This window comes from Gambusia affinis, linkage group LG10 (genome assembly GCF_019740435.1).
Source record: "Gambusia affinis linkage group LG10, SWU_Gaff_1.0, whole genome shotgun sequence".
Lineage (NCBI taxonomy): Eukaryota > Metazoa > Chordata > Actinopteri > Cyprinodontiformes > Poeciliidae > Gambusia > Gambusia affinis.
Genome location: NC_057877.1, coordinates 28,811,055 through 28,823,532, shown reverse-complemented (window position 1 = coordinate 28,823,532; position 12,478 = coordinate 28,811,055). Strand labels below are relative to the sequence as shown.

The 12,478-nt window shown below is 37.5% G+C and overlaps 1 protein-coding gene across 8 annotated transcripts; it reads left to right on the top strand.

Annotated features, from left to right (window-relative positions):
* The first annotated feature begins 4,327 nt into the window (after window positions 1-4,327).
* On the top strand, window positions 4,328-11,747 carry LOC122838564. Of its 8 annotated transcripts, none has more exons than XM_044129293.1 (7): window positions 4,337-4,589; window positions 5,980-6,097; window positions 6,470-6,594; window positions 6,631-6,726; window positions 10,136-10,159; window positions 10,479-10,601; window positions 11,371-11,747. In XM_044129293.1, exons 3-7 carry the CDS (start codon window positions 6,471-6,473, stop codon window positions 11,532-11,534), a joined length of 531 nt encoding a protein of 176 aa, XP_043985228.1. In that variant the 5' UTR covers window positions 4,337-4,589; window positions 5,980-6,097; window position 6,470; the 3' UTR covers window positions 11,535-11,747. The 8 variants fall into 8 exon arrangements, 6 of the variants coding, with proteins under 6 accessions (XP_043985227.1, XP_043985228.1, XP_043985225.1 ...); XM_044129290.1 differs by having other exon boundaries at window positions 10,079-10,159; XR_006371913.1 differs by having other exon boundaries at window positions 6,470-6,726; window positions 10,060-10,159.
* Window positions 11,748-12,478: the final 731 nt, after the last annotated feature.

Sequence of the window (12,478 nt, the reverse complement as noted above, 5' to 3'; positions counted from 1 at the left end):
TGTTGGTTCAGACGAACCTGCAGCTTCAAATAAACCCGACTGCAGTCTGTCGCCTCCTGTCCTGAACCAGAACCTGATCCCAGAAACCACTCTGTGGTTCCCCTGGCCTTGACCTCAAACCATGACATGTGATTTGTAAGCATGTTTTATTAAATTAAAGCTGCAGTTTGTACATTTTATCTTAAAATAATTATTATTATTAAAACTCTCACCAGTTATGAGACAGATCATCTGTGAACAGATCGATCTCCTTCGTCTCCCTGAGCTGCTACTGCCAAAACCAACCAGAGCCAGGAGGCGGGTCTTAGTGCTGTCAATCACTCTCATGTAGTAGATGCTCAATCTGTTAATGCAAAAGAAACAACTTGCCGTTACAGAAAAACCGCTTATCTGCCATCACTGGTGCCTATGCTAACTAGCTTTAGCATTCACAACTCTCTGCTAGCTGACAGCGCTAAGCCCCGCCCTCTGGCCCTGATTGGCTGTTTCTAGTTAGCACTGGAAGAAGGCAAAGACATTTTTTTCTTTTTCCACATTTTTTTCTCAGATTTGCTCTCACAAGAACAAATCTGTAAAAAATGTGTTTTTGTAATAAGAGTTGATGTGAAAAAAGTAAATACTGGCCCCCATTTTAGTGTTTGCAACATTAGCCCCGCCTCTTTTTGGATAAACCCAAAAATATCTCCACTTAGATGTTTGGATTTGTTTTATTAGAGCAACTTTTAGTTTATCATTAACTAAATAATGATAAAATGTTACATATAGTGCAATAAAGTGTCATAATCTGGAATATTGAATGTTTGTGAGGAGATTTACTCAACAGAGCTAAAATATTCAACAAACTGTTGAATTCTTTGTCTTTTTGTTCTACCAGCAGAAAGATTTTTATCAATACCTGCTGGACTCTGAAGTAAACAACCCAAAATAAAACAAACATCTAACTGTGTGTCAACAGTTCAGCAGAGCAAACAGAAATCAAGAAAACCCTCCTTTAAATTCACATAAATCACTTTTTTGTGTTTATTTTCTTTTGATCTTGTTTCTCTGCAGTAACTCTCATTATTTCTTTGTTTTTCAGAGTTTTGTTTTTCTGAATCCGTGTGCATCGACAGGTTGGCAGCAGGTCTCATCCTCGGTGTTCCAGCCGCTGTGATTCTCGTGGGTTTGATCGTCTGGTTTTCCGTCTACAAATACAAACTGAGGAGATCTGCAACTGCATCGTACAGTCCGCCGCCGATTCAGATGGAAAACAAAGATCATGAGATCTGAGGTCAGGAGAGCCTCTTTCTGGCAGCTTCTTCATGTTTTTGAGCTGAACGTTCAACTGAACATACCATCCAGTTATTTTACTTTTTCATTTTTTTCCCCTCCAGGGGGTCTTTTGTGGGCTCTAGTGTCCCTTATATGACAGTAGGCTGACAGGAGAGGGGGGAAGACACATGGCAAACAACGCCGGGTCCGGGAATCGAACCTGCGACGGCCGTGTCGAGGACCCAAGGCCTCCAAACGTGGGCCGCACTATCCCCTACGCCACCACAGCACACCCACCATCCAGTTATTATACAACGGTCTTCTTTAAGTTCTTTCAAGCCTTTAGGAACCACCATTGTTGAGTTATTAGCATTAAATTTACGGTTTATGTTGGTTTTTGTTGGTTTTTGTGTTCTGGGAGAAGAGATGCTTCCAGTCCTGGAACCAGAAACGTTTCTGTCTGCTCTCTGAACGGCCGAGTCGCATTTTATCCAGCATGTCATAAAACTGAAGCAAAATACTGTTTCTATAAGTTTTGCTTTATTGTTTCCTTCTTATGATTTCATGACAGTTGGAAGATTCTTGGAACGATGCAACCTCTGGGTTCATAAAAAGAAAATTAACTCTGGAACAACATGAGCTCACCGTCTCACCGTTTTTGCTGTTTTTACCTTTTTTTTTTACCATTTTTACTGTTTTTTGTATTTTTACTGTAATTTTTGCCTCTATCTGAGGTTAATTAAGTTGATGTGACTTTTTGCTGAATCCATTGATATAATTTCTGTTGATGGTTTGATTCCATTATGTAAAGTGGGAATATTGTTTTAATTGTTTTTATTTGTCTGTAAAACTGGCGCTGTAGTTAGACAGATTCATTGTGGCAGAATAAAAGACTTTTTCCATGACAGGTTTTGCTGCAGATCTTTAACTTTTTAAACCTTTTTGCACCTCGGAGAGATGAAGTTGTGGCAGAATAATGAAGTTCCTACTGACTCATAAAGCAGAGAGAAACTCTGGACTCTGATGCCAACGATGAGAATAAAATTATTTTTACCCTTTTGTGGAGGAAACTAAAAGGTCTCACAGTTTTTATGTTTCATTTGTTTATTTTGTTAAATTAAAGTTAATAACTGGTTAAAAGTCTCAACATTAGATTTAATTTCACTATTTTACTCCCAGTTGTGTTTTATGATTTAAATCCTGTTTTAGCTGCTGATTGATGATCCAAACTCAGTAAATTTTTTATCATTCAAATGGTTGTTGTTTTTAAAACATACTAGATATGAATCTGCTCTAAAATCGATTTGTTTGCAAAACTGTAACAATAGATGACAAAGCAAAGTCTCAGTTAGCTGGAATCTTTCATGAAATGAAAGTAACACCTTGGTTTTCATAAATCTTTAATGACATCTCCCAGGTCTCGTCCCAGAAGCTGATTCATAATTCAGAGAAAGCGTCGATGTCTTTTAAATAAATCGTGTCTGAAGCACCAAACAGTGGCAGCAAACACAGAAACTGTTCTCACCTCTCTATGAATCAGGAGGATCTCAGCTGCAGAGAAAAGGCAGAAAATGATCAAATGTTAATGAATCATAAAGTCAATTATAAAATTATGATGCTTCTGCCAGCATTTCTCATTTGATGTGATGCTGCAGCAGAGCAGCATGACACACACAGAGGTTTCTGAACTGCTGAGTCATGCAAAAGGCAAGAGGAAAAGAAGAAACAAAAAGAACTTCAAGAAAAATGGAAACGAGGAGCCAGATGGAGGAGAAGCAGGACGACAGTTCAGTGACTGACAGTAGAATAAACAGCAGAGTCACATTCCTCCAACGTTCATCATCCACTGTGACTACAACTGGCAGCAGGACAGAAAACCTTCATGATCTCATTGTTACGTTTCGTGTTTTCAAAGTTGAAGAGGAGGAACGAGTGTAAAGTCAGCAGGAAACTGTGAGGTTAAACTTTACCCACAAGAAACAACCTGCAGCAGTTCCAGTCAAATGTTTGTTCATATTACTGCAGATCCGATCACACTGAAGCATGAGAACTTCAAAGGACTGGGGGTGGGGGCCGGGGGGCCGAGGGTTGAGGGTGGGGGCCGGGGACAAGAACCGTTAAGTTGGAAAAATGATTCTAGAAATTACAACAAACTAAGAGATGTTCTGTAGACATGAATCAATGCATCGTATGTTTATTACACATCCTGAGCAGAAGCTCCATGTTGCCCCAAAATAAAACTATAACTTCATATAATAATTAAATATTGTTATTCATAAAAATCCCAAAGTATTAATACGTTCACCTGATATGAACTCATGAGTTTTATATAAAGAATAATGCAAAACATGCATTCATTAAAAAAATTTCATTCTTTCTGTTTATCTTTCTTCCTTTCTTTCTTTCTTTCTTTCTTTCTTCCTTTCTTTCTTTCTTTCTTTCTTTCTTTCTTTCTTTCTTTCTTTCTTTCTTTCTTTCTTTCTTTCTTTCTTTCTCTTTCTTTCTTTCTTTCTTTCTTTCTTTCTTTCCTTCTCATCCTTTCAGGTTTTGTTTGCTGTTAAAAATGCGGCTCCTTTATAAACTTCATGTTCCTAAAATAATCTGGTTTCTCTTCAAGCTGCAGAAACTTTTCTACTGATTTGAGGATGGAAATGAAGATCTGATGTTTCATTTGTCTGTTTTTTACTGTTTACATGGTTTTTTATTTAATCCGTCTCACATCTGCAAATGAGTAAAAAACTGAATTTGCATTCAAACTCTTAAAAATAAACATTTGACAAAAATATTTAATTAGACTTTATTTTTTGTCAACCTTTGACCTTTTTGTTTTTCTATTTAATGAGTTAATTATTTGTGATTCTATTGTTTTTTTATCCGTTTTTTCTATAAACATGTAAAAAAAATTCAGATAAATTCTTGAAGTGCAAAACTGAATCCATCAGCAGGTTAAAGATGATCTGGAATAATTAGTTCAATAATGTGTGGAGAAAAGAAGCAAAACTGAGAGGAAGGAACTTTATTTTGCACATGAATGTTTGGATGAGTCATAACCCCTCCCACACACACACACACACACACCCTTCCGTGTTCATTCCAGGAACTCTCTCTTACACACACACACATTCTGTGTGACTCACGTTTTAGACACATTTCTGTGTTTTAGAAATTTTTGAACGATCTGAATCTGAAACTTTTCTTTAACGGACTTCGTGAGAAATCAAGATGAATTTTCCAGCCTTGCTCTCCGATTCTCTCGGTCTGCCTGCTGGTCTGGTTCTGGTTCTGGACCTTTTCTGGCGAACCGAGGTTCCAAACAGAAACTAAACAGCCCGAACGAGGTGAGTTAAACCGCGCTTTTTATTTAGTTCAACTCCGATTTTCAGTTTGGATGCAGCAGCAGCTGCCTGGTTTCTACGAGCCTCTGCAGGCCGGAACCAGGGCGCTGGACGTTACATCCAAATAAAACTCTTTATTATTATCTCTGTTTTAGGGTTTCCTGAAACACTTTTAGAACTTTCTATTTATTTTATTTATTTTTTGCTTCAGAACTTTATCGAAAGCGAATATTAATAATAAAATACGCGCCACAGGTTTCCTCTTTTGCACAAGCGTTTGAGTTCCAAGCAACTTGCGCTGAGAGAAAAGATCACGAGACACACACACACACACACACACACACACACACACACACACACACACACACACACACACACACACACACACACACACACACACACACAGAGAGAGAGAGAGATGATCTATAAATAGAAGCCCTGACTCCTCTGCAGCTCTGCAACCAGAGGAAAGTGCAGAAGTTGCTCAAGTTGCTGCACAAGTGAACTAATGAGGGAACTTCTGAATGCAACTGGTTATTTTATGTATTTATAGTCAGAAAAGTGAATATTAATTTTGAAAGATACAACTTATAAATTTGTATCTAAAGAAAATGCTCTACATTATGTGTGTTTGTCAGAGAAGTTGCTGCGGTTTCGTCCACTTCACTTTGCAATACTGAGAATATCTTGGATTTAATCTGGTAAATTTATGTCATAAAAAATGTATCGGTTTTTCTTCCAAAGTTCAGACTTTTCGCCATCAGATAATTCTGATGTTCTGTGCAGTTAGAAATGTCTTCATGTGACCTTTTAGTTCTAACAAACACTCAAACCAACCAAATAGCTTCTCCAGATATTCTCAAACCTTATAAGGTCGTTAAAGATCGTCAGGAAGTGACGTTTTCATTCCAGCTGCATTTTGTGCCAGTAAACAAAGAAAATATTCAGATTTCACATCATTTGTTTTAGAATGACTGAACATCGTTCAGTGTCTCTGTTTTCCTTGTTTCAGTCTTTCATCATGTTTCTATGTTTGTTTCTTAGTAATTTCGTTACTCTGGGTTTACTAGTTATTCTTTTATCCCTGGTAGAGTTTCTGGTTAGATTACAAGATGTTTAGTCCTTCTAGTTCTCGTTCTGTGTTCCTGTTATTATTAGATCAGCTGGTTTCTCTCTCTTATGTTTGTCTTTATGTTTCTAGATTTATTCAGCTCCTCTGTTTCCTCTCCTCCCTCATCATCTCAGCTCTCAACCTTCTTCACTATTTAAGCTTTTCCTCCTCCAGTCCTCAGATCCTCATGTCTGCTGTCGGTCTGTTTTCTCCCCTTGTCTCCTGGTTTGATGTTCTGTGGATTTATTTTTGTTGCTACCCTGGATTTTGTGATTTTTGTAGGCACACCTGGCAGCACATTGAGGGAGACTTGGGCTCAGAACTGGTAGCAACAGGCTACATGAAGAGACTGGCAAGACAACAAATGACTCGAGACACGGAGACATTAAATACACAGCAGGTAATCAGGGAACGAGACACACCTGGGAACAATCAAGGGGAAGAACAGAACAACACGGAAAACTCCAAATAAATACACAGAAAAACACAGATGGTGAAAATTTCAACCATTCTTCATTAAATCATTAAAGAACTGTTGGGTCTGTCGCGATCATTTAACAATGAAAATATACTTATGTTGAAAACCAACCATAATTTTATTCAAAATTATCTAAAGTATGTCTTAATACAGTATACGGCAAAATCTAATAAATAAGAGCTTTAAAAATGGAAAGACATGAAGTTAAATGTGGCTCCACTTTGGTGGAGTTTTAACTCCGGTTTCTATCAACTAAACAGTTTAGAAACGTTTTTGTCTCTCGTTCCGCTTCAGGATGAACGTCTCGTGTTTCCGCTCGTCTCAACCTGCTGCGGCCACCATCCTGTTCGACCTGCACACCGACCCCACCAACCTGGGAGAGGCCGGACGGACCGGCGTCCCTCCCGGCCTACGGCGGAGCGGCTCTTCGTCCCGCTGCTCCGCCTGTCTGGACCGCGGACACCGGGATGTGTTCGCGGTCCGCGGCTCTTTACGCGACGGAGCCGCAGTGATGATGGAGGCGATGGAGGCGATGGAGATCACAGCGGCTGGTGAGAAAATAACCCTCAACACACCCAGTCTTTCTCTGTCGCTGCGTTTCCATTACAAATGTTCCCAGGTTTTTGTCGATCATGTCGAAAAAATAAAATTTTCCAATTGCGGCGTTTCCATTAAATATTTGCAATTAGAATCATTCATCTGTTCACGCAATAAGTCATTAAAATAATGGCAGCGATGGATGTAAACAGTTGGATGAGACTGTTTTGTATTCAGCCAATCAGAGCTTGGAGAGAAAAGATCCGCGTCCTGTCCCACGTTTTGGAAAAATCATAACCTGAAGAGATTTGGGTTCAACACGTTTGGAGCTCCGGTGGAGCCAGCTGCTTATTGTCAGAATAAATAAATAAATGAAAAACATTATTATCCAACTTCCTCTCTTCTTCTTCTCCTTTTTCTCCAGTTGTAACTCTCGGATCTTGATCTCATGACTCTGCAGTTTTACTGCTGAACAATCATCTCAACACCGAAAACCTCTGATCGAAAATGTCGTTTTATCCAGATTAGCCTGTTTCCATTAAGCTAATTTATTTTATGTTATGGTTTAAGGAAATGCAGCTCGTGTTACTGATCTAATAAAAGGTTGAGATCTTTATCTGATCAGCAGATCGAACAGCAGAATTATCTTTATCGTTACTGTAAAATAATCAACTTCTCTGAATCCAACGACGATTATTATTATTATTATTATTATTATTATTATTATTATTATTATTATTATTATTATTATTATTATTATTATTATTATTATTACTAATAATAATAATTCTCGAACCTTTAATCTGATTCATCAGAGTTAAAAATTTGCTGACTCTGCAGAATATTATCTAAGCATTTTATTTTAATGTTCCGGTTTCATGTCGGTTTATAAAACGCACAGAGAACCGGGCCGAAGCAGAACCAGGTTCGGCTCATAATTGACCCGCAGGTCACTGAAACAGTCTCATTATGAGAAAAATGAATATTTTCAGAATAAAGGCCCAATATGACCTGAAGTCTTAAGATTTAGAGAGAAAAAACTTTTCTGATGAGAAAAATGTTAAAATTATGACCAGCTCGGAAAGGTTATTTTTTTAAAATTTAAAACTGTTTCTTAATAATAAAGACGCAATATGTACATATAAATACATATAAAGTGAAACTCTAACCAGCTCCTCCGGTCCGGATGTTTTATTTTTATGTTTCGTCTCAACGATTATTTACAATTTGACTCCGACATGTTAAAAAAAAATTAAACATCTGGATATTTATAAAAAATATGCGAAATCAGATGCTCAGTATTCCTCAATTAAATTTTTTTAAATCTTTTTTTTTTAAATTTCATTCTATAACCTTTTTATTCTGGTAACATTGTGACTTTATTATTACAACTTTATCCAGGTGATGTTTTCCACCAATAATCCGCAGGTTTTTTTCTTACAACTTATTTGAGCACAAATATTGATCTTTTTAAAACTTTCACATTCTCAAACATGATAGATACACGTATCAATAAAACAAAACAAAACAAAATAAAACCACAAAACATTAACAGGCCAAAACAGAAACATCGCACAGATTCAACAAAGTAAAGATTTTCTCTTCATCTTCATTTAAATGAATTTATAAAGATTCATAGAAAACATCATTTTACAACTTAAAAACCTCCAACATGAGAATTAAACAATAATTATTGACTGATTTTTAGGGCAGATTGTGAGGAAAACGACCCAAAACGGGTTTCAAAATCTTAATTATTAGAGTTGAAGTTTGACTTCAGTAAAGATCAGTGAGAAATGTTATAATCTCCTGGATTGATTTCTGCTCCACTGGTTTGAAACAGTAGAGAGAAAGTTTTGTTTTGTTTTGTTTAGTTTAGTTTAGTTTAGTTTTGTTTTGTTTTGTTTTGTTTTTTAAAGTTGTTACAATCTGAAACTATCTCTGATGAGAAATGAAACTGAGATTGTCTGACATAAATATAGCGTGTTTTAATATTCAAGCTAATAATAAACTCGGTGACTCATAAATGAATGAATCGGCCTCATGCAGACTTTGATCAACATGATTAATCTCATTTATCGCTGATATAAAGTTTATTTTGCCTTTCATCTTTATAATCACAAGAAGCTTCGCTGCTCGGTCGTGTTTTGATTTTATGTTCCAACGTGAATTTTATTGGTTTTATTTACCTTTATTTAATTTATGTTTCTGTTTTTATGTATTTTCCTGCTATGTTCACTGAAAAGTATTTTAATAACCTTTTATATAAATAAATAGAAAAATACTTATTAATTGATCTCCGAAACGGTTCAGCGCGACTCATTGACTTTTGACGATAATCCAAATATACAGTAGATCTGATGCTTTAATGAGTGATAGTGGCTCCACGGCGCCACCTGCTGTTTCCTCATATCATCACACCTGGTCCCATCTAATGGAATTCATGTGTCGATGTTTAAACCCGTTTAAACCCGTTTTAAACATTGACTTGCTGTTGTTCCTGTGGTTCGGTTGGGTCAGCTGACGGCCTCCAGGAGCTTCGTGTCAATTGATCACAAAATTCCACAAACTGGAACTAAAGAAATAAATTTGCTTCATTACAAACTCTTTTTGATCAAGCTTTGGTGCTACGATGATGCGGTTCTTCGGCCGAATCAAATGTGATCAACAACCGGATGTTACTGCTGGTGGAAAAGACGAAGACAGGAAGAGCAGGAGGATGGTGGAGAAATGTGGCCTAATTTATCGACTTATCACTGAACAAACTTAATCACTCATCGTGTGACTTCAACTGAGTTTCATATTTGATGGAAACAATGTCAATAATCAGAATAATTTCACATTCATGTTTACCAGGGGAAATAATTTACCAAATAATTTGATCCCAGCAGTTTTGGATTTTAGCTCATGATGTTGAGCTGCTCCTTTAGAAACTGATTGAGTTTTGGCTCAAAAAGGAATTTTTTTCATAATATTGCTGAATATAAACTAGGACCTGAATTTGTATCTGATCTCAGATCCAGAACATATTTATGTTTGAAAAATATTTTTTAGCATTTTTTGTAATCAAAGAATATAAATTCAGATTTGCAACTCAAAATTTGTTTAACAAAATTTGTATTCTTTCAGTTTTGAAAGAAGCCACTGAGATTATGACTTTTATATATTTGATTTTCTAAGATGTTGAAAAATCTCTAGAGATGATAATTATCACTAATAACTATTATTATTATTATGCAAAGCTGTACATTTACATTTTGCATTTAACATAATGCATTAATTAAGCAATGAATGCTTTTGTTGAAAACTATTGACCAGCTTGAATTACCTGATCAGTTTGATGACAGATTGTCTGTTTCGTTACAGATTGTCTGTTTCGTTACAGATTGTCTGTTTCGTTACAGATTGTCTGTTTCGTTACAGATTGCCCGTCCCTCCTCTCTGATAGTAAGATACCTGTTTTCTTTATTCTCATAATATTTTATTTCCTTGATAGATAAAAATTAAGACTAATGTATTTGAATATATAAATGCAGGAGAATATTGATCTCAGAACCGTTTACAGTTTTAGATCCTTTATAATAAACTCAGATTGATTTTATCCAACATACAAAATATTAAAGTGGAGTATGAAACTTGTATTAAAAATATGGGCCACAATCTTGTTTGTGCTGAAAACATTTCGTTTGAGTAAATGATGCTTGTGGCATTAATGAATGAGAGTCTTAGTGCTGTCAATCACTCTTGTGTTCATCCCTCCCAACAGCTGATTCACCACAACATAACAGGCTGGCCCCTTTCATCCTGGCATCCTCATCATCATCATCCTCATCATCTTCATCATCATCATGTTTCAGGAAGAAATTTGCCACAGATGAAATAAGCGCTGGTGAGTAAATCTGAATCTTTCTGAATTTCTTAAATTACCTTCAGGGTTTTTGTGTCTCAGTCTGGTGGTGCGACAGCCGACAGGAGGAAGAGCTGAAACTGCTCAGATTAATGAATAATTTACAACTGGATGAAACTAGTTTAACATTTAATTAAAAAAACTGAGAGTCACTTCTGATGATTAAATGGATTAAAAAGTGGCTCATTCTGAAGATTTTTCCTTTAGCCACTAATTCATGAAATATTAGAAATACTTAAAGAATTTATTTCATTCTTTTTTGAATAAGAAAATGAACAATTTCTTTCATAAAATAAATGTAGTGAATGATGAATCATTTGAAGCAAAGGGAAGATCTGCAGCTAAAAGCTCAGAACTTTCTGCTGGACTGAACATCAGTACAGAGATTTTATTTTCATTTATTTAAATAATAATTGGTGGAAAAAGGTTCTAAATCAATTTATTTGACTGGATTTGAACCAGGAGAAGTTAAAAGTTTTCAACTAAGGCTTTTTCATCTGAACTGCAAAATGTATATTTTTCATACAGTTTTGGCTTAAATACTGCTGAGTGACCAAACCCAGAAAAGGCTCCCATAACCAACCATAACCAACCATAAACAAACATAACCAACCATAAACAACCAACCTGGATGACATTATTACATGATAGTTGAGCTACTGAAGGAAATAAATTCTGCATGATGTTTGAATGAGAAGTTGATTCTGTTTCGGTTCAGGAGATTTTTCATTCCTGGTTTTGGTTTATTCAGGGAGGAAAACTGGACTGGAAACAGGACTGGAACTGGAAAGGGGACTGGACCGGAGTTCATGTGGAGCAAGTTGCTCCACAGCGGCGTCTGGACTGACGAGCGGCTTATGTGGACAAGAGGATTCTCTCAAATACATCTCAGTCCAGCAACCCGGACCATCGTGACACCGGACTGAAACTCCGCCGCCTGCTCGCTTCACAAACTCCAGGAACGTGAATAAAACTGATGGAAAAAACTTGTACAACTCAATTCAGAAATTAACTGCTCTTAATGCACGGCGTGGCCGAAAGTACAGCTGAATCTAAATGATTTGTTTGATTTGTAAAACTCCTCCAGATAACATGTATTGTGAATGAATAAAATGAATAGAACATAAACTTTCCGACTCCCCGCTATCTCTCTGATTCCCACACTTTATTTGATTTCGGTTCTTGCTGCTGCTCTTCGTCAGCATGTACTGTGTCTCTGTCCTAGAGCAGTGCGTTCAAGTCCTCAGAGCGCGACAGCAGCCGGTATTTCCAGAGCTGGATGTGTCGCCCCTCGTTTCCGTCCCCCCTCTGAAGAAGTGTGGGAGAGCAGCAGAGCTTGGAGATGAGTGAAAACCGTCCCGCCGTGGTTCGTGGGGGAGAGGAGAAAGGGGAGCTGCTCACCCTTAGATAGACGAAGGAAAAAGTCGGCAGCGCGACACCTGTCAGCTCTATGTTATGATATATATATGAGGAACAGAGTTCCCTGTGACGTCACCGCAGCCGTGGCAGAAGGGCTCCTGCATCCGCGCACAGATCGACAGGTTCATGGTTCGAATCAGAGACGGACGGGAGCGCCACGGAGAAACAGAAACTGCCGGGAATGGGAACACGAGCTGGCACTACTCACGTAGTCGCAACACAAACCAGTCCGAGAAACAGACACGGCCGCAACTGGCAAAACTGAACACAGTCCGAGAACGACGACGACGACGACAAAATACGAAGCATGTCGGTCCTTTCTGTGTCGACTTAAAGCCGAATATATCTCAGCTTCGGGCACGCTGCAAACTGCATCCATCTAGCAGCGTAGTCGGTCCTTTCTGTGTCGACTTAAAGCTGAATATATCTCAGCTTCGGGC